This window comes from Heteronotia binoei, chromosome 9 (genome assembly GCF_032191835.1).
Source record: "Heteronotia binoei isolate CCM8104 ecotype False Entrance Well chromosome 9, APGP_CSIRO_Hbin_v1, whole genome shotgun sequence".
NCBI classification, from domain to species: domain Eukaryota; kingdom Metazoa; phylum Chordata; class Lepidosauria; order Squamata; family Gekkonidae; genus Heteronotia; species Heteronotia binoei.
In genome coordinates this window covers 31,093,709-31,120,205 of record NC_083231.1, presented here as the reverse complement: position 1 = coordinate 31,120,205, position 26,497 = coordinate 31,093,709, and the positions used below count along the sequence as shown (strand labels likewise).

The 26,497-nt window shown below is 46.4% G+C and overlaps 1 protein-coding gene across 1 annotated transcript in view; it reads left to right on the top strand.

Moving 5' to 3' along the window:
• Positions 1-840: 840 nt before the first annotated feature.
• Positions 841-26,497, top strand: part of SGCZ (sarcoglycan zeta) — an 865,974-nt gene continuing 840,317 nt past the window's right edge. Inside the window, exon 1 of the mRNA XM_060246399.1 lies at positions 841-959. Coding sequence (XP_060102382.1) covers positions 921-959 — 39 coding nt within the window. The 5' untranslated portion in view covers positions 841-920. The remainder of the gene's footprint in view (positions 960-26,497) is intronic.

Genomic DNA, 26,497 nt, shown 5'->3' with positions numbered 1-26,497 from the left:
TAACCTTCAAGGGAGAGCAGCATTCCCCACGGACTTTATTATCTTCTATTCCCCTCCGTCGTTCATCTCCCCCGTCCTCCCGCGCCTTCAGTTCCAGCGCCGGCCAGATCCCTTCAGCAAGAGCGACTGGGGGGGGCAGTCTATGCAGGACGCGGATCGGGGGGCATCTCTGCCTGCCGGGGGAGGAAAGTGATCGCGGCGGCGGCGGCAGCGGTTGGGGCTCCCGGCGGGGGGCGGGATTCGCTGGCCGGGCTTCGGCATGCAGGCGAGCCGAGGGCTTTGCTGGGCTGGCCAGACCCACCACCACCACGCCGGCTTGGGCGAGCGGGAGAGATTCGCCGGCAGTTTTGGTGCATTGATGCCGTCCGGGGCAGCCGGCGCTTTTCGCCTTGGGAAGCAGCGAGGGGCCGGTTTCTAAAGCTTCGCTCTCTCGCCGAGGCGGCGGCGGCGGCAGCAGCAGGAGAAGCGAGAGAGGAAAAGGAGCGTCTTTGCGCCCGGCGGATTTTCTCTCCCGGCTCCAGCCCACCCCCGCCCTGCTCTCGCTTCGCCTTGCCTCGCTCCAGGACAAGATCCGGGGGCTCCTCGGGAGGAAAGAGCACCTGTCGCGTTCCTCGGGGAGGGAGATTCCCCACCCAGGAGAGACAGAGAGAGATAGACCGAAGGGCGGGGAAGGGAATATTTATCCTCTGGACTACCTTGTATTTGTTGCTTTGGAACCCACGGCGGCGTGATTCCCGGAGAATGAAATTGACAAGAGCAGCCAGGGTTTGGAGGACAAGACTGAGTTTAGGCTGGAAACTGAGAGTCTAGATTATTCTTATTTTTTTTTTCTCCCCTTAAAAAAGAAATTGGCACAACTTCTGTCTCGGGTTTCCCCCCCTCTCCTTCTCGCCTCCCACCTTCGTTTATAATTTCGTTCTATGGAAAGATCACCCAATCTGGACATTGAAGAGCTCAAGGTACGTGTCCGCCTCGCCGGGTGTGCCTCTCGAGTGGATGGCCTTAGAGATCGCTGGTGTGTTTGGAATGATTCGACTCGGGTCTTTTTGCTTTGCCGCCCGATGGAGTTGGAGGCGCGTTCTGTGGCTGGGGGACTGGAGGGTGGTGGCGGAGATGGAGGCGCTCGACTCTGCCCCCCCCCCGCCCTCGAAGGAGGAGGGGTAGGAGGAGAAGACTGGGGGGGGGAAGCACGGAGGGTGGGGAGGGAGAAGGAAGGAGATCGCCCTGAGGAACGGGTTGCATTGAATCCCGGCTGGGCAGCAACTCTGCCTGCTGTAATAATAATAATAACAATTTGTAGCCTGGTTCTTTTGTCCGTTACATCAGCACTTTGGACAGCGCACACCGGCTGTGCGAATCGCACACCCTTGGATAAGAATTGTGGCACATTTCATCCTTTCCATTCCACCGGCTAGTTGCTTGCTATCCCTTCCCCCTGCCAGAACTTCTCTCGTATCTCTTCCTCCTCTTTCCCACTCTTCTAAAAACAGACAGACCGAGCGACCAAACCCACCCTATGTGCTCTATACCGCTAAGGGAGCCTCCTGCTCGTGAGAATCGGTGCGCCGACCGCTGAGCTGTGGGGTGCCCCTACCGGATCACCCCGTTCCAAAGTCCGTTTTCTCGACTGTCGTGTCTAGGGGAGGACTTCTGTGCCAAAGCCAGCCGATTTTAATCCACCCCCCACCAAGCAAGACTAACAACTCCAGAGCAAGAAGAAAAAGATCAGGGATCTCTATATTTGCTGGAAGGCAGCCCGGGCACACGATTGGGGTGGCGAGAGGAGAAGAGAAAAAACTTTCTGCTTGGATTCTGGCGGTGAAGGGTTTTTAGTTTCCCGTCTGATTGTTCGTTCTTTTTTTGGCTCCCTCTTTCTTAAGGAGCATGCTTGAGCTCTCGGAGCATGCGCGGTGAATCGGTTGCTCTCCACCACCACCACGCTTGCTGGTTGAGAACTTGTTCCCTGCAAAAGGGGAGGGGGCTCCTGGGGAGTCAAAACAGGCAAAGGGGATCCTAAGCAGGGAGCAACGGCAGTGAAAGAAAAGTGGGGGTCATGAAGAGAAAGAGGAGGCTAAAGCTGCGGGGGGGGGGGACTAGAGCCTTAAAAGAGTAGTTGGGGATGATTGAGGGACTACTACCCCAAGAAAAGGGGGTAGGGAAGATATCCAAGGTGTGCAGGAGGTCGACAGACAGGAGACACCCATCCTGGACTCCCAACAAGGAAGGGCTCTATGACTCTATGATTTTAGTGTAGAATGTCAGCTTGGGGACAGGGCTAAACCAGGATTAAAAGTCTAGTGCAAAACCAGTCAGTCTTCTGCAGCATTACCCCTTTAACCCCCCAGGGGAGCAGTGTTCCCTCTAAGCTGAGTTAGCATGAGCTAGCTCACAGATTTTTAGCCTCCAGCTCACACATTTTTGTCTTAGCTCAGGAAAGATGGCCCCAGAGCACAATAATTGATGTATTAGCTCACAAAGTAGAATTTTTGCTCACAAGACTCTGAAGCTTAGGGGGGACATTGCTGGGGATTCAGATCCTTACAGTGCCATCTGAAGCAGAGTGACATCCTTCTAAGTTCTTTGACTTCAACAGACTCAGACTGGAATCACTCCGTGTAGGGTTACACGGGAAGAGAAATGGCTCAGAGGTTGGCGCACAAGCTTTCTTTAGAACTCCATTGCAAAAGAATCCTCCTCTTCTTTGTGCTATTGAGTCATTCTTTATATTTAAAAGGATCGTTCGTTTTCTCAAATGCTGACAGGGTTTCTCCCCCCCCCCTTTTTTTTTTGCTCATTTCATGCCCAAACGGTGCATTTCCTTGTTGTCCCTTGTGAACTTTTCCAGCGCCATCCTTTGCCTCCCAAATAAAATCTATGGAATTAATGTGACTTGCTCCAGAGCAGGGGTGGCCAAACTGCAGTTCGGGAGCCACATGTGGCTCTTTCACACATATTGTGCGGCTCTTGAAGCCCCCTCCGCCATTTTGGGTGACTTGGAAAAGGCATTTATCTCTTTAAATCACCTCTCCAAACTAAATCAGCCAGCAGCGTGGAGAATCCATTTAAAGTTCAAGTTACTTTCTGTCCATCTCTCCCCTCCCCACTGCCTTCCTTCCTTCTTTCTCTCAAACATCTGATGTTCATGTCTTGCGGCTCTCAAACATCTGGTGTTTATTCTATGTGGCTCTTACGTTAAGCAAGTTTGGCCACCCCTGCTCCAGAGTTTTTTTTAAAAGTGCAAAAGACTGCAACCTGAGTTATCCAAAACATTGGCAACAAGTCTATTCTGGAGAAGTTTTACCATATACCTGGTTTTAAAGGCCATCTCAATTCAGTGTTTTTAAATGGTGGTTGCTGGAGAGTTAAGTTCCCATCCTGGCACAGATTCAGCATCAACTGTATTCCTCTTCCTCTTTCCCACAAGCCGTGATATCACTTGGGGTCATGAAGAAAGTTGGACTTGAGTCTCTAAGGTACTACTAGACAGGGATCTAACTCTTTTATTTGAGAACATTGTGAGGATGCCTCTCAGCTGGGAAACTACGTTGCTCCTCAGATTCTGTGAGAATCTGAAACTGGGCTATCATCTCACCGGTGGGCCATCATAACTTAAGCACTGGCAGATCCTTCCCTGCTGAATGTGGTCTCTCTGCAGCCCACACTTGGAAGGAGAGGGAGACACATTCCCATTAATCTTCCCTCCAGCAGCTCTGCAAATTAAGGTCACTGTTGCAGGGGCTGATCCAGTAGGCGACCTTGAGAAGAGTGGCAGCAGGGACGAAAGGGGACTACCAGTGCTCTCTACTTTGGGGGTCTTGGGGAAGTTGCCAGCAGTTCTTAAGGTGAATGTTATCCTTGCACAACAATAACAGGAGTGGTAGGAAACCGTTGTCCTTCAGCAGATGCATCTTGATCTCATCTTGAGGACACAACCACTTGTTTGGAGAAGTGGATGTGCTTATATGGCATATCTGATCACTGCAGGGTGTATGTGGTAGGGCTTCATGTCATACTGCAGGGGTGGCCAACGATAACTCTCCAGATCAGCTTCAGCCATTGGCCACGCTGGCTGGGACTGATGGGTGTTGTAGGCAAAAAACATTTGGAGAGCTACTGTTGGCCACCCCTGTCATACTGGATTCTGATTTGTTCAGACCTCAGGGGTGGTTAGACTGTGGCTCGGGAGCCACATGTGGTTCTTTCACACATATTGTGTGGCTTTCAAAGCCTCCCCCCCTCCTCAACTGGCTTGGAGAAGGCATTTCTCTCTTTAAATCACTTCTCCAAGCCAGCCAGCAGCTTGGAGAATGCATTTAAAGTTAAAGTTGCTTTCCTTCCTTCCTTCCTTCCTTCCTTCCTTCCTTCCTTCCTTCCTTCCTTCCATCCATCCATCCAACGTTCAGGTCTTTCAGCTCTCAAACATCTGACATTTATTCCCATGGGGTTTTTACATTAAGCAAGTTTGGCAACCCCTGAATAAGACTGTGGTGCCACTTCCCACCAGTGGAGATGACACAGCTGACTTCCCACTGGTTTGTTTCACTTTCCCCCCTTTTATATGCCACTTTTTAATCAGGTAGGCTGTCTTGGGCAAATATTCCTTTTCCAGAAACATATCCCACCCATCCTTCCTGCTGGATGTTACAACACACCCATGTCTCCTCACTTGACTCCCTGTAAGATCCTGTGGGGGAAAAATTAGACTTTTAGGCAGATCCTCAAGGAACTTCTGCATTCTATTCATCACCAGTAGGGGGTGGTGGGTATGTAAGATATCTTCTCGTTGTTGTTTTAACCACGCTTCAGTGGCTGGTGATACTTTGGGTTTGTATTTTAAACTGTCTTCACAATGCACAATTGTATTGATGCTACCGTTTTTAAAAAATGAACAGCTAGGAAGACTTTAAGACATAAACAACAACTGTAAGCCACAGAGAGAAGCTTCTCCTTTGAGCTCCTATGTATTTATTGCCAGGATCACGCGGACAGTTGCCTAGTGCTAAACTTCTTGTGCCATGCTGTTGATGTGACCCCCATCCTAAAGCTGTTTGTGTCATCCGAGAGAGCCACCCTGCTTTTTGCATGATTCGATGCACCATGTGGTGAATGTGCAGGGAGGCTGTGTGAGCTTTCTGTATTTGCATAAAACTACGTGACTTTAGGTGGCCAGTGAGGCATAGTCAACGAGGTTGTCCGAGGCTGCAGGGATGAACTGAATGCAGCCTCAGCCTTGTCTCTTGCGGATGAAGTTTGGATTTCAGTGGGAAGCCCTCGTGGGCAGAAGCTTTTCTTTTTGGTTTTGCAAAATACCATGTCTGCTGACTTTCTGTATATACTGTCATTTATAGTAAATGATAAAAACCCAAACTGTTGCTAATAATAATCTCCAAAGCAGAACCAAAGTGCCATCCTAAGGACTACACCCTGCTAAACCCACTGAAGTCACTGGGCTTAGAAGGATGCAACTCTGTTTAGGATGATTCTGTTAGTGTATTTGTACCAGAATGCTGAAAATGCAAGCTTTTACTTACATTGTTGCCTACTTATCTTCTTGAAAAAAATACTTTTGGAGCTCCGGGCAGACAACTTTGGTTTCCACCATCCAGGATAATTTGATGTCACTCACAAAGGATGGCCATATTGTTGCTCATTCCTACCTCTAGCTCATTTATGAACAAGCTTTATGGAACTTGAACCTTCTCACCAAGGTCTGCGTAAAACGTGCTGAAAGTAACCTCCAACTCAAATATCAGATTATTTTATTTTGCTTTGTTCTGTGCAGCAATAGACTCATCCTAGCAATGAAACAACACTGACAGAACATTTTCTACATTTTTAAAAAAAAAAATCAGGGAAGATTGCTTTTGTCATTTGTACAATTACTAAGAATTCCCAGCCCCCCTCCCCCATGAAATGTACTATTCACCTTGCTAAAAGTAAGAGTCACAAGTATTGTCTGTCCTAGGAATTGCCCACTAGTAACTCTTACACTAGCTTGGTGGTCTGGCAAATCTGAATCCAGGTGCATCAAAGTGTTGCTTTCTGCTTCATGAGAAAGTGAAGCAGGGAGGCAGTGTGGGTTTTGTATGCATTTCCAATTGTGTTCCTATTGCACGCACCTTTTGCAAAGACCAAGTCAAACTGATGGCATGTCCCAAGAAGCAAATTCATTATTCTGTCTTCTTGGTTGATGCTCATATTTTCCAAGTGCATGTGCTTCATTTCTGTGGTTTTTAATGCCCGGGGAGATTTGCTGAGGAAGTTGGGAAGGTCTCACACTCCCATTGTTCCACATTGTTCAGGAGGGTTTTTTTTAAATAAAGCGTTGTAGTTTATTGTAGCATTTATTGTTCTATTATCTGGTTCAGGGGTCTCCAACAGGTAGCTCATGAGCTTAATGGATGTTGCTTGGGCGTCCCTTGAAGGTTCCGGAAAAGATGGTGAAAAGATGTACTCTAGACTTTTTTGCTTTTAAAACATTTTGTTTCATTGGATATTGTTCTGTATGGCTTTCCTGATAGCTTCATTCCTGGTGCTTTTTCTAGAGCAAAACAAAACTTGGAAGCATGCCGGGAAGGAAGGAAATAGCTTGGGAGAGTTTTTGGTACACAGAAGTTTCTTGCAATAAAGAAAAGTCGGTGACCCTGACTGCACTGTCTTCTAATTCTTGTAAACCAAGGTTGTTGTTTTTCATTTTAATGGTATGTTTTATACAGGTCTTTTTATTGCATCATTATCTGATTTTGTAACCCGTCTTGAGACTCAGTGAGAAAGGTAGGCTACAGATCAAGTGAATTCATAATAAAATTGACAAAAGTCTTCGCAGCCCATGAAGATGGTGTCTGGAGAACAGGGAGGCTCCCAAGAATAAAGAACCTGGCCACCCCTGCTTGTCTGTGGCCCGGAGCAAAAATCCATCTTCTCTTCTTTCCCATCCCATTGTTCTTGGATGCAGATTGGAGGAAAGTGCCGCAAGGCCCTGCCGTCTAATTTTCTAGGTAGTTTGGCAATAGGCTGTTCATTGGCTAAGAGCATTATAGATTTTTATTTGTAAGCGTGAAGCTTACCGTTAAGCCCTTTCCCAAGTCCATTTAGAAGTAAGAGTTTCATTAAGCACTTAGCTGTGGAGGAGAAGGTAATAAAGCTCACTGCTGAGTGTCTCTTTGAATGCATGTTGTGATATTTTCAAAGGTGCTGGGCACATTGGAAAGGTCAGTTGGTACAAAACTGGAAACTAACGAGGGGAGGTGCGCTGCACCTTACTAGTCTGTGCACGCAATCAGTGATGATGAAGTAGATCAGAACTGAAATGGGAGAGACGAAGTATTCATCCAGAGATTTGGGGGCTGGTGTGCTTTGCCTTTGATCTTTCTGCCTCGGTCTCTGATGCATACATGGACTTTCGTCTTTCATAATTTGCAGACCCTAGATGTTTTGTTTGAAAGGAACGCTGCCATAAAAATAACTACATTAGGTTTATCTTCTTGGATTCTTTACAGTGCTCCTTTTCATTTTAGCATTTGAAGGCTAATTCTTTCTAAACCTGTGTCCATACAGATAGGGATTTCTTCATAGATGGTCAAGTGCATGCAGAAACATATTTTCTTGCACCTACAAACTGCATATCTAGAGCCACATTATTATAGAACGTTAGTTGAACTGAAATAATTAATGTCCTTGTTTTATTTTTATTTGCAAACGTGGGTAAGAATTCCCACTTCATTCCATAAGCAGACTTTAAAAGAGTGATACAAGTGCACCTCTTTACCATTCCTTAACTGCACAACCTAGCCCAAATTAAGCCTCACTGATTTCCCATTGAGAATTTTCCAGTGCAGTAGGATTTCATTGTAAAGCATGTGGTAAAATTAACAGGACTTAAATTAGCTTAGCTCTGGCTGGATTGTTCCTGGTAATTGTGAGTACAGAAGCTTGATTATATGGTGCTATGGATAACAGAGCCACGTGATCTTGAATATGCACTCCTTGGAAGTTTATTTGTTCCTACTCGCATACATTATTTGCAAGGTTGGTTGACAGTCATATGAATGTATCTTCTATCCTTTCTCCTTGTGTTTATGTGTTTATGTGCTGTTGCATCTGAATCGTTTGAAGCTACTCATCTGTAGTCATGAAAATAGCATGTTCTGCCTGGATGAAAGAGAAGCTCTCACATCTTTTGAAGTATCGACATTTAATTGCTGTGAGTCATACCAACGTGGTATATATCGCTAACAGAGCTGTCGTTTGCTGTTTCCATTTTTTCAAAGATGCAATTCTGCCACTGTCTTTTATTTCCATCACTCTCTCATTCACAATAATTGAAAAAACAGGCAGCGTGGTGTACTGGTTAGAATGTCAGACTAGGACCTGGAGAACCCACATTTGAACCCCCACTCTGCCATGGAAGCTTGCTAGGTCACCTTGGGCCAATCACACAGTCTCAACCTAACTTGCCTCACAGAGTTGTTGTGAAGGTAAAATGGAAGACTGGAGAATTATGTAAGCCACCTTTGGTCCCTATTAAGGAGAAATGTGGGGTATAAATGGAGTTAGCAAATATGTCTATGGTTCTCAGATGGCAAATAATTGTGTATAAAGCATCTTGACACACACATATCCTTGGATGAATATGATCTCTGTGGTCATGTGTATACATGAATGTGTGTTCAGGTGCTGTTATCACCTTGAAATAGTTAGCAACGTTGGTGGAAAGCAGCTTTTCTACCTGAAAAAAACCCAACAATTTTACAGCCTTAAATGGCACTGCATTCTGTTGCTCGTTATTGAAATAGCAAACTCAGCGCCATCCTAAGCTTAAAAACATATTTCTAAAACAATTGACTCCCACCGTCTTAGGAGGGTGTAAGTCTGCTCAGAATGGCACTGATGGTTTCTGAAGGTGCCGATTTCATACTGATTTCCTGGTGGCTCATTAAAATTCTTGAATTCTTCACATGAATAGTTCACTGCTGCTTTTCTAGTGGAGGTTCTGAGGGAAACAAGATCTCTTGGAAAACAGCAGTAAAGGTACTCTTTGGCCTCATTGGTTTTGATGGACGATCTCTCCCATTGAAACCAATATTCCTTAAATGAAGTTGATACTATTAGAACTGACTATTCTTTTCCCCAAGTAGCTTGTTTCAGTGCGGGAGGATTATATGACAGCCAACTCTTTGATCTCAGACAGACCTTCACTAAAAAACTGAGCTTTCAATTTAAAAAAATAATAAAAACTGATAATAAAAACAATAATTCAAAGAGCATCTAGGATCAGGCCTGTGTGCATGGGGGGGGTGCTCATGAGTGGCCGCTCTCCTTCAAATAACCCGGCATCCTCCCCAAACAGCCATGTCTCCTCCCTTCATCCTCTCTGTGAAACACCTGCCTGGCTTATTGCCAGTGGGCTTGGCCCTGCCTCTGGAAGCTGGATCAACATTACAATCACATGATGAATGTAAATAGGATGGACCATGGGAAACAGAATTCAGCATAAGGCCTGAGTAAACAGCGCAGGTGACAGCTGAACCACCTTCCTTAGGAAATACCAATGGGCTTGGCCCTGCCTCTGGAAGCTGGAGAGGAGCCATTGCAGGAGGTGGGATGGAGTTTGCTTTTAAATAAAAGAGGTGCCTCCACAGGTTAGAGCTGAGCTGCTTTGGGAGATACAAGATGAAAAGGCAGAGGGGCGTAGAAAGGTGATGTGAGGGGAATAGTCCTTTGGAACCAGGGTTAAGAGGCTGATCAGGGGGTTATTGTCCTGATGCTGCTGCTGCTAGCTAGCCTACAGAGCCAGGTTGTGTCTGCAAAACCTCAAGGGGTTCTCCCAACTCCTTCAGCAATGCTTGCCAGCCATCTTGGATCTTCTGAGGGTAGGCTTTGATTCTGGAGCAATGCCTAGTGCTTCAGAGGGGATACAACTCCCAGACAGAAGTCCTGACCTTTGTTTATTATTTCAGGGCTGCCCCAAATGCTTCTCCTCCCTCCCTCCCTCCATTTTCACCTGTCAACTCTTACCTAGCCATGTCTCTCCTCCTCTATAAATCCCTAACCACAACAACCCTGTGATGTAGTCAACTCCACTGTACTAAATTGCCCCCTTGGAGCCCCCCTAACAATTTTTTTTGTATGGGGCTGGCTAGGATCAACATTACAATCACATGATGAATGTAAATAGGGTGGACCATGGGAAACAGAATTCAGCATAAGGCCTGAGTAAACAGCGCAGGTGGCAGCTGAACCACATTCCTTAGGAAATACCACTTCATAAAGGGCCTGTGTCTAGTAACTAAGAGCCAGTTTGGTGTAGTGGTGAAGTGTGAGGACTCTTATCTGGGAGAACCGGGTTTGATTCCCCACTCTTCCACTTGCACCTGCTAGCATGGCCTTCGGTCAGCCGTAGCTCTGGCAGAGGTTGTCCTTGAAAGGGCAGCTGCCGTGAGAGCCCTCTCCAGCCCCATCCACCTCACAGGGTGTCTGTTGTGGGGGAGGAAGGTAAAGGAGATTGTGAGCCGCTCTGAGACTCTTAGGAGTGGAGGGTGGGATATAAATCCAATATCATCTTCTTCTTAACTATCCACTTTCTCTCTGAAGATGGAGGCACATAGTGCAGTACCTCTGTAGATGACTGCAAGTATAAAGTAGATCATCTAGGGGCAAATGCACAAACAATCATGACCACCATTTTGGAACATAGCTGCCCTTGGAACCATCCATTGGTATCTGTTTTTTTTTAAAAAGAATGTTTCTTAACCTAAGAATTTTAAAATTATTATTATGGTCAGTCTGGATATACATGCTCTAGCCCAACTGAGTGAATGGCTTTCAGTTTATGTAACTAAGTAAGAATCAGGAGCTGTATAGGAACCAGCCAGAAGTCCATTGGCCCTTTGTGCCACTTGAGCTGACCTTGTAGATGGACTTCACACTACAGACATTTATAATGTAGATTCTGAAGGGCAGCAGAGACCTGGCCAGCATTCCCCTTCTCTGGCAAGCTACCATGATGCTGCAGAGAATAAGATGCCTTGTTTTCCTTCCAAAGTTCCTGATTTAAGATCCCTGGTGCTTTACAAAGTGATCTGCCATTGGCAACATCAGTACAGCATTTCACAGCTCAGGTTGATGAAGGCGTTTTTTTTGGGGGGGGAAGTTGGAATCATTGCTTTTTAATTTAATTGACGGGCTATATTCTATCCATGAATCTTTTGGTTCAATTATCCTTTTTCAGAGGAAATACGGTGACATCATTAAGAACAGCTGATTATGAATGTAGCTACAGGTGAAGACTTTAGAACAATGCTCTTTTCTGGCACATGGTAGATGGAGGATATTGGAGAAGCACAGTCTAAATGGCATGGGAAATGTTAATTGACAGAGCCATGAGAGGTTGATTCAGCGTTTCTGGGGGCCTCAATGGAGCAGCTTTGCAAATGAGTTCACAGTTTCCAGTCATAGACAGAAACAAACGCTCAGAAGGATTTTTCAATAAAATTGAGCCAAGTTAAGTCAAGCAAGGTACAGCTGTGTAGGAGGATTTCTGATGGGCAAAACCAAGTAGGTGGTTTTATTTCTGTTATATGTCAGTCATTCTGTAATGCAAAATACTCTGACATATTTTTAGTACAGTGTACATTATGCATTCATTGCCGAGAGTGGGATCAGAAGAGCTTTCTCTAGTTAGAGCTATTTGACTAGTCGGGTAAACAAGCTGCTCTTCTTTCTTTGTCCTTCCTTCAATTTTCACCTCAAAGCCCATCATTTTCTCAAAGTGTGTCATCATCAACACTGGATGAAAGACAATTAACCTTTGCAGTTCACCTTCAGAATACCCAGTCTTCAGGCTCTTCCTATTTAAAGGTCAAGTAGGAATAAAGTAATAAGCTTGCAAAACGGTGAGATGATGAGGAAGTTCTGTCATTCTCATCAGGGACGATTAACACATTGTAAGTTTTGCCTTGTGATCCTAAATACAATGATGCCCTATACCCCAGACTAGCCCAAGCTTAGAAACAAAGCAGGGATTGCTACATGGGGAAAGGCAATCGCAAAACTATCTCTGCTCCTCTCCAGCCTTGAAACTCCATGTAGGGCTGCCAATCCTCAGGTGAGGGCAGGGGATCTCCCGGTTTGGAGTCCCTCCCCCTGCTTCAGGGTCATCAGAAAGGGGGGGGGGAATGTCTGCTGAGCACTTCATTATTCCGTATGGAGACCGATTCCCATAGGGTATAATCGTGAATTGATCTGCTAGCATCTGGGGCTCTCGGTGGGGCGCTGTTTTTTTTTGAGGCAGAGGCACCAAATTTGCAGTACAGCATCCGATGCCTCTCCCCAAAATACCCTCCCAATTTCAAAAGAATTGGAGCAGGGGGTCCAATTCCATGATCCCTGAAAGAAGGTGGCCCAATCCTTCATTATTTCCAATGGAGGGATGGCATTTAAAAGGTGTGTGGTCCCTTTCAATGTGATGCCCTGAGCCTGCCGTGGTGGGGGAGGGCGGGATATAAATGAAATGAAATGAAATAAATGAAATAAATAAAAATAAATAAATAAATGGTCAGATTAATTGTGATAGCTGGGGAACTGCTCTTTGTTTGGTTGAGTGGGCTAAAGGTGAAAGAGATTGAGAGTAATTGAGAGTGATTGCTGCTGATTGCTTAGGAGTGCCTCTGCTCCACCCTCTTTGTATTTTAAGCTGTGCCTTGCCAAAGGGCTCTTGGCCTGCGGCTCTTCACTTAGGGGCTCTCTAAGGAGCAGGAACCCAGATCCCTGATTTCCTTGTTCTCCCAATAAGGTAAGTTGACCCTCCAGAAGGCGAGCCACTTAAACAAACAGCATTTAAAGAGGACTGTATATTTTAAATATATATGTATCATATATATATGATAGAATGCCAGCAGGGGGGTGGGGGCTTTCCAGTGTTTTGCACTGAGTGTCACATGTATGACTATCTGCCCAAAGGACAGAAGTCTTGGGTGTGTACTCGATGCAAGGAGCTCCTGGTCCTCAAGGAACAAGTTCGTACCCTTGAGGCCGAGGTGACTGCCCTGGAGAAGCAGAGACGGTCAGTTAGGCACTCGGGGAAGACTCTTGGGGGGCGTATTAGATGAGCCCCGCTCTGAACATAGCAGCCCCGTTGCTGCCAGAGAGCGTGAGGGTCGAGAGGGAACAGGGCACTGTGCTGAGGATAAGGGGAATGCGCCCTCAGAAGGGACCTCTTCTTCGGTTGGTGAGTGGGAATCCTTTCGCATCAAGGAACCATCCCTGGGCAGGGGGAGGGGGGGGGTTGGTAGTTGGTGATTCAATCCTTAGGCAAGTAGACAGCTGGGTGGCAAAACCGCGTACTGACCGTATGGTGACTTGCCTGCCTGGTGCAAAGGTAGCGGACATTACGCGTGTAGTAGATAGGCAGTGCTGGGGAGGAGCCTGTGGTCGTGGTGCATGTTGGCACCAACGATGTGGGGAAATGCAGTCGTAAGGTCCTGGAGGAAAAATTTAGGCTGCTAGGCAGGAGACTTAAGGCCAGGACCTCCAAGGTAGCCTTCTCAGAAGTGCTACGTGCAGGGCAGGAGAGACAGGCACAAATTAGAAGTCTCAATGTGTGGATGAGATGATGGTGTAAGGAGGAAGGGTTTAAGTTTGTTAGGCACTGGGATGCTTTCTGGAACAAGCGGGAGCTGTACAAAAGAGACGGTCTCTACTTGTCCCCGGATGGAACCAGGCTGCTGTCACTTAAAATCAAAAAAGGTGGCAGAGCAGTTTTTAAACTAAATCTTGGGGGAAAGCCGACAGGAGATGAAATGTCTCTGGTTCGGGAGGACTCGTCTCAAAGAGATGAAGGGTTGGCTGCTATTTTTCTACTGGGTAACGGATCAGAGTTGTCCACTGAGATGGTGACAAACAGTATGGACTCTCTGCCAGAGTCTCGAGGCGGCAGGAGGAAGGTAGCGGGCCTAGATTAGTGTTCGAAGTAAAATTGGTGAATTGGAATGCTTAGTGTTGGGAGAATACATAAACAATGTGGGAATTTCAGAAACTTGGTGGAATGAGGAGAATCAGTGGGACACGGTGATTCCTGGATATAAGTTATATCGGAAGGATAGGGAGGGAAGGGTTGGAGGTGGAGTGGCTCTGTATGTCAGAGAGGATATACGGTCCAGTAAGACTGAGGTCAGAGAATTAGATTCCCTTTTAGAAATGTTTGGGTTGAAATAGAGGGCCCAAAAGGAAATTTAACTATGGGAGTTTGTTATCGCCCACCAAATCAAAAGAGAGAGGATGATTATAATATGATGGAAGGCTTAAAGATAGCGGCTAAACATAAAAACTGTGTCGTAATAGGTGATTTTAACTACCCGCAGATTGATTGGGTCAATATGTGTTCTGGTCGAGAGAAAGAGATTGAGTTTCTTGATGCTCTCAATGACTGTGCTATGGAGCAGATGGTCTCAGAACCTACCAGGGGTGGGGCGATCCTGGATTTGGTCCTAAGTAATGCCCAAGACTTGGTGAGAGATGTAAAAGTGATTGCGCCACTTGGGAGCAGTGACCATAATGTTTTTGATTTCACCGTTTGTATAAATAGGGAGTTGCCCAAAAAGACCGCCACAACCACATTTAACTTTAAAAGGGGTAAATTCATTAAGATGAGGAGGCATGTGAGGAGGAAACTGAAAGGAAAGGTAAATACGGTCAAAACCCTTGGGGAAGCTTGGAGACTATTTAAAACTATAATCCTAGAAGCTCAGATAAAATACATACCACAAGTTAGGAAAGGCACAAACAGGCATAAGAAAAGGCCTGCATGGTTAACAAATAAAGTAATGGAAACTGTAAAAGGTAAGAAGGACTCCTTTAAGTGGTGGAAAACCAGTCCAAGTGAGATTAGTAAAAGGGAACACAGGCTGTGGCAAATCAAATGCAAGACTGTGATCAGGCAGGCAAAAAGTGACTATGAGGAGCATATTGCAAAAAACATAAAGACCAACAATAAAAATTTCTTCAAATATATTAGAAGTAGGAAACCAGCCAGGGAGGCAGTGGGGCCCTTGGATGACCATGGGGTAAAAGGATTACTGAAGGAGGATAGGGAAATGGCTGAGAAGCTGAATGAATTTTCTGCCTCCATCTTCACTGTGGAAGGTGAGAACTTTTTGCCCGCCCCAGAACCACTAATTTTGGAAGGGGTGTTGAAAGACCTGAGTCAGATTGAGGTGACAAAAGAGGAGGTCCTACAACTGATGGATGAATTAAAAACTAATAAGTCACCGGGTCCGGATGGCATACATCCGAGAGTTCTGAAAGAACTGAAAGTTGAACTTGTGGATCTTCTAACAAAAATCTGTAATCTTTCATTGAAATCTGCCTCCGTTCCTGAGGACTGGAAGGTAGCAAATGTCACCCCCATCTTTAAAAAGGGTTCCAGAGGAGATCTGGGAAATTACAGGCCAGTCAGTCTGACTTCAATACCGGGAAAGTTGGTAGAAAGCATTATCAAGGACAGAATGAGTAGGCACATTGATGAACACGGGTTATTGAGGAAGACTCAGCATGGGTTCTGTAAGGGAAGATCTTGCCTCACTAAACTTTTACATTTCTTTGAGGGGGTGAACAAACATGTGGACAAAGGAGACCCGATAGATGTTGTTTACCTTGACTTCCAGAAAGCTTTTGATAAAGTTCCTCATCAAAAGCTCCTTAGAAAGCTTGAGAATCATGGAGTAAAAGGACAGGTCCTCTTGTGGATCAAAAACTGGCTGAGTAATAGGAAGCAGAGAGTGAGTATAAATGGGCAGTCTTCGCAGTGGAGGACGGTAAGCAGTGGGGTGCCGCAGGGCTCGGTACTGGGTCCCATGCTCTTTAACTTGTTCATAAATGATTTAGAGTTGGGAGTGAGCAGTGAATTGGCCAAGTTTGCAGATGACACTAAATTGTTCAGGGTGGTGAGAACCAGAGAGGTTTGTGAGGAACTCCAAAGGGATCTGTTGAGGCTAGGTGAGTGGGCGTCAACGTGGCAGATGCGGTTCAATGTGGTCAAGTGCAAAGGAATGCACATTGGGGCCAAGAATCCCAGCTAAAAATACAAGTTGATGGGATATGAACTGGCAGAGACTGACCAAGAGAGAGATCTTGGGGTCATGGTAGATAACTCACTGAAAATGTCAAGACAGTGTGCGTTTGCAATAAAAAAGGCCAACGCCATGCTGGGAATTATTAGGAAGGGAAATGAAAACAAATCAGCCAGTATCATAATGCCCCTGTATAAATCGATGGTGCGGTCTCATTTGGAGTACTGTGTGCAGTTCAGGTCGCCACACCTCAAAAAGGATATTATAGCATTGAAGAAACTCCAGAAAAGGGCAACTAGAATGAGTAAAGCCGCCCTGAGCCACTCGGTGGGAAGGGCGGGATATAAATCCCAGATAAATAAATAAATAAATAAAGGGCTGGAACACTTCCCTATGAAGAAAGGTTGAAACGCTTGGGACTCTTTAGCTTGGAGAAACGTCGACTGCGAGGTGACATGATAGAGGTTTACAAGATAATGCATGGGATGGAGAAAGTAGAGAAAGAAGTACTTTTCTCCCTTTCTCACAATACAAGAACTCGTGAGCATTCGATGAAATTGCTGAGCAGGCATACTTGTAAGCCGCCCTGAGCCTGCCTTGGCGGGGAGGGCGGGGTATAAATAAAATTTTATTATTATTATTATTAAAATGGATAAAAGGAAGTACTTCTTCACCCAAACGGTGATTAACATGTGGAATTCACTGCCACAGGAGGTGGTGACGGTCACAAGCATAGCCACCTTCAAGAGGGGTTTAGATAAAAATATGGAGCAGAGGTCCATCAGTGGCTATTAGCCACAGTGTGTGTGTGTGTGTGTGTGTGTGTGTGTATATATATATATAATTTTATTTTTTGGCCACTGTGTGACATAGAGTGTTGGACTGGATGCGCCATTGCCCCCCATTCGGAATAACAAGACAGACAACAATGTGGGATAAAGGGCCACTTTATTTAAACTTAACGCCAATGGGGAAAATGGGGCCAGGTTAAGCCAGGGGTCATAACACAGACCAGCTCCTCAACCTGAAAACAGGGCGAGCCCCAGGCCCCAGGAGTGAGCAGACCCAATGGCTCAAACCCAGCCGGCCAGGCACAAGATCCCATTCACTGAGCTCCACCCTCAACCGAGCCGTGCAGCCTGAGATGTGGACAACTCCCTAGTGATGGGATCACAAGGCTTCCTGGAGCCAACCTTGAGCCATGCAGTTTAGGTCACCCCAAGGATGCCGTACACCCCCAAAGGTGCATTGCCATTGGAGGTCACCAATACCCCAAAAGAACATGTTCCCAACAGTAAAACCGCCAGTGACCAACTATAAACAGCACCACCCTAGCCAATTGCCAACACACCTTCCACAGTGTAAGGTAGGCAAAAACACTCCCAAGCCGGCCAATTTGCTTGAAAGTGAAAAATTCCTACCTGGCCCCATAACAGGCGACCAGTCTATGCCTGCACTGCATGATGGGGGGTGGGCGGGCCGAGAAGCCCTAAAAAGAACTGCGACACAGGGGGTTGGGCCAGCCTATATAAGGCTGCCCGCCCCTAGCAGTTCAGGGCAAACCATTGTCTCTCCTCCAGCAGGGGAGGCAATGGGCGGCCCCCAGCCTAAGGTGGCCAACCGGCTGCTCGGCTGGGTGGGGCCAAATTGCCCCCCTTATTCGGAATAACGATGTGGACAACTCCCTAGTGATGGGATCACGAGGCTCCCTGGAGCCAACCTTGAGCTGTGCAGCTTAGGTCACCCCAGGGACGCCGTACACCCTCAAAGGTGCGTTGCCATGGGAGCTCACCAATACCCCAAAAGAACATGTTCCCAACCGTAAAACCGCTACAGACAGAGTCAAGCCTCAGCTTAGGCCACTGTCCCCCATCTAAACAAGAACATGTTCAAGCCCATGCCTTAACTCTGCCAAAAAGGCCTAGTTGCCTTTTATCGAAAGATGCACCCCATCAGGCCTGCACAAGTCCGCACAACTGGCTCTGATGAATGGGTGGGGCACATAAACTCCCAACCCTGCCTCCATGGCAATACATAAGGCTCTATTGGCCTTCCTTCTGGTCTGCTCCAAGCCTGCTGGATCCCAAGCCACCTGCCACACGCGTCACGGCAACATGGCCGACCACAGGACAAGGACGCCTGGCCACCTCCTCCTGATCAGGGTGCTATCATCCCGGGCATGAAGTGATAGGGCCTTACCCTTTATTAAGCCCAAATCATTCTCCCCCAGATGAATCACCAAGATATGCGGTGGCAGCCCCCTCCTTTCTTAAACAAAAGCGAAAGGCGACCCGCCCACTTCATGCCATGTCGGCCTTGCCATTCAATTGTGGCCCGCTCACTCAGGCCCAACTGAGATCCACCTGGCATCCAACGGGCCTGATGTGCTGCTGAAAAAACGATACTGTGGTCGCAAATGAGGATCATCCTCCTTTTCGGGCCAGCCACAGCACCTATGAAAGAGAAACAGTAAAACTTAGAACAGCATAATAAACCATAACATCCTGAAGGGAAACCGTATATAAGTCCGAAAGGCCCCGGACTTCCAACGGCCCACTCGGCGAATGACATCGCCCTCATAGCCCATAGCTGCAGCCGTGGATGCCGCACCTATACGAAAAGAATGAGTGCCAAACTTTGCAGTCCCAAGTCCCCCAATAACTTGAGGCGCAAATTAAGGCCCAGGTGGCATGAAGTCCGTGGAGGATAGCGGGCGAAATCGTGCGCCTGCTGTCAACTTGTCGCCCCACTTCCCGTGACCACCCTTCCAACATTTTAGAAATCCAGAAGTCCTTCGTCAATTCCGAATACCCCCGCGCTTTGCTCATAAAAGACAACCCCGCGAGTTGTCCCTTAATTTTTCCAAGGCCCGGCTGGTAACTGCCCAAAACTGAAACTTAGAAAGAGGGGACGAATCTTTATGACAAAATAACAGACCATGCGTCGATCCGCGCATATCTAAATATTGCGCAACAGCACGCACCAGGCATAACTCCTCATCAGAACAGGGGCCCAGCGTGATCGTGCAACCCCTCTGCTTTTGGTCAGTTTTAGACCGGCGGATGCGAATGATCGCCTGCCCCTTTTCCAACTTAACATTGCCAACCAGCAGGGTCCTGCCTGAAACATTGTTACAGGAACGTGCCCCAACTCTGATACCCGTAACGCCCCAAAAAACGCCGTTAACGTGGCAGCATGAAATAACGCCTGCTCATAACTTGAGGCGCAAATTAAGGCCCAGGTGGCATGAAGTCTGTGGAGGATAGCGGGCGAAATCGTGCGCCTGCTGTCAACTTGTCGCCCCACCTCTCACGACCACCCTTCCAACATTTTAGAAATCCAGAAGTCCTTCGTCAATTCCGAATACCCCCGCGCTTTGCTCATAAAAGACAACCCCGCGAGTTGTCCCTTAATAGATTTTACGGAAAGGCCGCGCTCCCTCTGTCTCACACAGAACTGAAGCAGATGCTCAACCGGGATGGGCCAGGTCTCATCTAGCCCGGCGTCCACCCTTAAAAAAGGAAAATTGACTCACTGCCTGGTCATACGACCTCCTTGTACTAGGTGCAATTGCAAGTTGGATGGCCCGGCTCACTTCGTCCCTCCAATTCGCTACAGCTCTGCCAGCATGTGCACTGGACAACTGTCGGCCTCTGGGGCAAGCTGCTGGAACCGCACCATCTGTTGGCGAGACAGAGCATCCGCCACACCGTTATTGGAGCCCGGTGCATTCCGGGCAGCAAACAAGACGTTCAACTCGAGACAGCGTAACGTAAAAACCCTGACTAAACTCATAACTGGAGGAGACCTAGGGGTAAGATTGTTGACGACATGGACCACCGCCATGTTGTCGCACCAGAAGTGCACCGTATGGTTGGCAAGGGAGTGCCCCCAAATGAAAACTGCAACCATGATAGGGAAGAACTCCCAAAAGGCCAAATTACAAATCAAATCAGAGTCCAACCACTCAGCCGGCCAGGGCTCAGCGCACCACTGTCCCCGAAAATACACACCGAAACCGGTGGTACCAGCAGCATCTGATACGATCTGCAATTCGGCCTCCAACAACATTACCTCCCGCCAAAAAGATGTCCCATTGAAGTCCTTCAAAAAGGTTTCCAGACCTCCAGGTCGTTGCCCATACACCTAGCAACGCGGGTAACATGATAGGGCGAGCGCAAAGCTGTCATACCTTCGCAGAACTGCCGCAAAAACGCCCTGCCGGGCGCCACCACCTTACACGCAAAATTCAGGTGGCCAACGAGTTGTTGAAGCTCAAGCAGCGAAACTTTCCTCTTTCCCTTCACTTCAGCAACTTTTCCGCGCAAGATCTGCAACTTATCCAGCGGTAACCATTAAGACTGCTGTACTGTATCTAGCTCTAGCCCCAAAAACGTCAAAACATTTGAAGGGCCCTCCGTCTTTTTGACTGCCAACGGGACGCCCAACTCCCCCGCCAACCTCTCAAAGGACCTGAGCAAATAAGCGCATTGGTCGGAGCTCGCAGGGCCTACAAAAAAAATCATCTAGGTAATGCACCGTGTCGCACACACCTGTCCTGAACTGTAACGCCCACTCTAAAAACATGCTAAACCACTCGAAGGCTGAGCAAGACACTGAACACCCCATGGGGAGAGCCCGGTCCATATAAAAACCCCCTTCAAAACAAAAACCCAACAACTCGAAATCGTCCGGGTGCACAGCTAGCAACCGAAAGGCCGACTTAATGTTGCATTTCGCAAGCTCCGTGCCTACCCCATAGTGATGCATAATTTGCACTGCCCGGTCAAAGGACGTATACCTAACGGAACAAAACTCATTCAGAATGGCATCATTGACAGACTGACCCCGCGGGTATGATAAATGATAAATCAGCCGGTACTCCCCCGCTGCCTTTTTTCGCACCACCCCTAAAGGGGAGACCCGTAAATTAGGCACAGGTGGCTCCGAGAAGGGACCTAAGACTCGGCCTTCCGCACATTCCTTTCTAATTTTGTTCCGCATTACCTGCTCCAACCCTTTTACCGATTTCAAATTGGAACACAAAAACGGGCTCCGTGGACCCTGGTAAGGGATCCTAAACCCACATTGAAACCCTGTTAACAAAAAACGCCTATCCTCCAAACGCAGATAATTTTGCAACAACTTCCTAAGAACCGTCATTCTGATGGGGCTGGGACCCTTTTCCAGGCAGCTGATTGGGGCCTCCCGGCCACTTGAAGCCCCCTTTAGGCTTGGACCTGTTGCATGCCGTAAAGGCATGGGGGGCCCCGCACAACGGACATTCATGCCTGTATCTGCAGGCTTTTCTGGCACACGCCCCTTGGGAGGTAAACTCCCAGCAAAGCAGCCAAGGTTGAACCGACTGCCCCATGGTAACGCGGGTACCAGCAGGATGAACCGTTTTTTGGACCAGGTGACCACTGTCCGATCGGTTGCCCAGATTGGGTTTTGCAGGCGCCATAAGCTGCAACCAGAGCTGCTGGTTAATCTGGTCCCACAGTAGCCCTGGGTTAACAGCCACCCTCATATGGAAAGCTTCATCATATTGAAGCCACACTCCACCCACAGTCATTATAAGCGCGATAAATAATATCACAATATTGGAAAAGAGGGGCCACCCTCCAAGGCTGCGCCCTAGCAAGTACGCCCGCATAAATTAAGAACCCTGGCAAAATTGTGTGGCAAAATTTCTGGCTGACATCCTTAAATTTAATTCTGACTGTTTGAATGCTTCTGTAAGCTCGGTTTCATTTTGATTTTATCTCCAATGTTTAAATTTTTATATTCTGTGTATTTTTATCTGAATCTATTATGCCATTAAAGGCTTGGTATGGTATGGAATGACCCAATAATGTGCTAGTGCAGGAATCCAGTGTTGTATATATACGGGGCCCAGTGGGCCCCGTTCTTGAGTTCAGTTAGTGCAGCCACCCACCATGCTGTACCCAATAAAGAGCTTGTTATCACAACTACCTCGCCTCTTCAGTGCCTGAGAACCCACTATATTATAAAATGCTTCTGCCCCAGATTCTGGTTAATGCAGAATCTGGCCTTAGCTCTAGTAGAGAATATGACATCATTACAGAGCAGGGGTTGCCAGCCTTTTATTTAATGAGAGATAGTTCTGAGTAATGAAAATATCCTAATTACTGAAACACACACACTCTGGCAGAAGTAGGGTTGCCAGACCCCCTGGTGCATGTGGGGGTCCCCTGCCACCAGGCCCTGCCCCTCAACTGTCGATCAGCAAGGGCATACCAGGAGAAAGTGGACGGCTCAAGTCAGGTGGCTTGGGTTGTGCAGGAAGTGTTGTCATCATGCCAGCAACATCCAGGCAGTGCTCTGGTATTTGGGCAAAACTCTATGGCTGAAGCAGTTTTTTACCATAGAGGTTTTGTTCAAACCGAGGTAGTTGTGATAACAAGGGTGTCATCTGAATGTCACTGGTGTGATGACATCACTTCCTGTGCAACACCAGTGACATGACCTCGGCATTCCTCTTTCTTTTGGTAAGTACCCCCCCATCCGTTCGCAAGATGCCAGGAGTGACCTGGCAACCCTAGACTGAATCAGAGTGCCAGTTCAAGTTGCATTTGATCATATGGCTAAGTCTTCCTGGGTATTTTCATTTGTACAACTAATCAGATCTCCAGTGGGCAATCAGAATTCCTTCTGGGCAGTATTCCCACCTGGCCCCACCCATTTCCTAAATTTTCTAAATGGCAAACTTGAACCATTTTCTAAAAAACACTTGGTTGGCACCAGGAAAGGTGTTGGCAGGCATCATAGCACCCACAGGCACCACCATGGGGACCCTTGCTCTACCCAAAGATACAATGAATATAGAACAAACTTGCCTGATAGATAAAAAGCAAGTGAAGAGGACAGCAGTAAATCGACTTGGCATATATTTTAGAAATGCCCCCTTCTTCTTTCATTATGAAGAGTTCGCAGTAACTGTGCCTGAGCACTTCAGGTTTGAATTAATGTAGAGGTTTTGCTAAGCTCACTACTTTTTGAGCTGAAAATACATCAACATTTGAAGGCTTAGTTAAAAGGAAATCCTTCTAACGCAGTTATTCATGACTTTCTTTATATAATCTCTCTGTACTCTCAAAAACTGTCATATTGTGCAAAAAAAGTGTTGATCATCAAATGGTTTTTTTGTTTCTTCGCCTTTAAAAAACCCTGCAGTTCTACTTTACCCTAAAATTTCCTCTTGGACAGAAAAAAAACCCTTTTCAAGTTTATTATTAAACCTAAGGCGCATCACCAAGAATTTTCAGTTTGAATTCAGGACGGCCAAGGAATGAGGGACTCACCTTAGTCTCTTGGTCATTCTCTGGATCTTTAGGTCTGCCATAGGACTCAACATGTATTATGAATCCCTGTCTGTGAGTAACCCTAAGCATTGCTATTTCTTGCATTTTAACAAAAAAAAAAAATCTAGAAGATTGATTTCCTGTGTTTTCCACCTTTTACAAGGGTTTTTTGTGTCCATGTATTTAATCATTTTAGTTAGGTTCAACTTTAAGCTTGTCTTCTTTTCACTGAACTATTTTCATAGCATTCTACCTTCCATTCTATTTGCAAGTTTATACTGTAATGAATGAACTGACTAGTGGTGGTCTGGGATGGCAATACTAATAATAATCATAGTTGCTCTAATGTCACAGAAGGGTGAGGTGAGCAAAGGAATATCTAGCTGCCATAGGCTGAAATGGTCTAAGAAAGAACCTCCCAATCCATGGATTCCATAAGTATCACAAGCCAGAGATGTGTGACTTCTCCAAACCAGATTGGAAGGATTTGTGGCCCCATTTACGGCAAGCTTGAATTCCTGCTTGACTTTCTAGAGCTGTGCTCTCTGTGGGTTATTAGCAGGAATGGGAGTAACCACATTTTTGTGGTACAGTTGTGTGGTTCTTGGTTGAAACGTGAACTGAATCATGAATCCATATGGAGCAGTAGGCTGGTTTGTAAATAGGCCCGGTTCATATTGGTTCATGGACCATTTAAAGTTTTAACTCCAAAAGCTGGGGTTTCCAAACAGCTGAGAAGTGGAACTACATCTCAGCTATTTGGTTTAAATGGCTCCCAGTCATTAAACCCTGCTTTCTGCTTCCAGCAGCTTTTTGCAGGGAACAGAAAACAGGGGTTTCCAAACAACTGTTTGTCATGAAGAGAGAAAGCAGGGGTAAACCCATGCTGTCTGCTCTTCACTAATTGCTATGAACCACCACAAACTGCTTCAAAATCCATGGAAGTTAGTGGCAGTTCTTCAGTTTGCGGATATAACTTTGCAAACCATTAACCATCCAAAATTCATGATGAATTTCAGTTTGTCAGCTGGTTTGTGCCCATTCCTAGTTATTCGAAGAGGGGCAAACCCTTCCTAACATATGGTGAGTTTTTATATATTGTAGTGTGCCCTACAGTAGTATTATATTTGTACTGAACCTTTTTTACATACTTGCAAAAAATATAGACATCTTCATAGTGCAAAATGTTCTATTTGATTATCTCATGATTTCATTAGCTATATCCCATATGCAGCTACAAGCCTCCCTCATATATTTTAGTACAGCCATGAAAATATGTTTTGCATGCACTGGAGTTTTGATGGTGATTGCACTCGAGAAATATTTTTGCAAAAGTTTGTTGGTGTACAAAATTATTTGGAGACATTTTTAGTAAGAATCAATCAAGGTGGTAAATGTGAAATTGATCTTAAGCACCCACGGCTTGAGATGAAGGATTTAATATTCACAGCATCATTTTGAAGTAAATGATATGGCATAATTCAAAGAAATCGAAATGCATATTACTAACTCCCATTTATCGGTAAAACAGCTGAGATGTACACTGCTAGTGTCATTGAAAGGTATCTGTAAAAAAAAAAACCCAATCAGCTCCCCAGAACCGTATGCAGATACTCATTACCTTCCTGAACAATGCCTTGCTTTTTTACAAACCTCCCATCCTACCAAATAAATGGTCTTCTATTGGAGATGACTTCACTTGCCCTCATCTTAAAAGCTATAAAACATTAATGTTATGAATTGCCAGTATAGATACAGCAGTAAAAACTTTTTAAAAATGCCTAAAATCAATCAGAACTTAACTTTCTTATAAGACACTGCGTAGATAATTGGCAATAAAAAAAAGCAAAAGCCAATTTCAAGCTACAAGTTGCTTCAGCTGTAAGTGGGAGAAGATGGGTTTCCTAACAAAAATCAGTACAATTTAACTTGAAGGGCAATTTGGTGGCAACTCTATTTAGTACAGAATTGGCTACCTTTTTAACTCCTACACCACTAGTCTTGATGGACAGGAGAATGGGACTGTCTGAGATGAGGGAAAAAGAAGTACAGCAGAAAGACACTGGAGCAAGACCAGCCAATCCAACCACATCGGTGGAAATCTCTGGTTAGATTCCTTAGCAAAAGTTGCTGAAGATTTTTCCCATGACAAAATTTAAGAGATAATTCACAAGGGGATGCTTCCCTGGAATCCTAAATTTGCTGATTTGCATCACATGGAAAGCAGTTATAATTAGTGGAAAAACTCCTCCAAACTCCCCCACCCCAGTCGGAATGAAGAGGCTGACACAGTATGTTGGATAAAAACCCGGGCCACTTTATTGAAACATAACTTGAACGAATAAGGATGGCAAGAGGTATAGGCCTACAAGAACAAGCCCTGGGGTCAAAACACAGGACCCCGCCTTGTCCTAGAAGGGCGAGCCACCCTGCCCCCAGCACGAGCCCAATGTCATCTGACTGGTGCTGAGCGGCCAGGCCCAAACTCCACCTCCACCTCTGTCGGCATCAATCACTCAGGAAAGATCTGCCCCGGTGAGGCTTTGTCGTGATCTGCACTCCCAGCATCGAGCTGTAAAGCCCATCTACCGTTCATACAGACCACCTGCACCCACTGGTGCAGAGCCATAGGTGCTCCCCTGAAAAGACTGTAGCCAATACTTCATCCTGCCACCGCCAATGCCAAGCCTCTGCTTAGGCATTAGCACCCACCGGACGGCCCAGAGCCGACCACAACCCCTGCCTTAGCTCGTTCAAAAAGGCCCAGGTACCCAGTTCAGATAACTGAAACCCATCCGACCTATACAGGTCAGCATTCTTGACCCATATGGCCAGGTGGGGAAGAAATATGTCCAAACCCCTCCCCCCTTAGCACGGCTTTTGAAAGGCCCAGTTGGCCTTAAGGCTGGCACATTCAATCTCCCCGGGATACAGGGCAGACCGCCAGACCCTATTGGCAAAAATGCCACCCAAACCAGGTGATTCCAGGCTATCTTTGCATAATGGCTCGCAGATCCTTCCACGCCCACAAAGAAAAAGGGGAGTCCTTCCCTTTCATACAACCCAGGTCATTATCCCCCAAATGGATGACCAGGATGTGCGGAA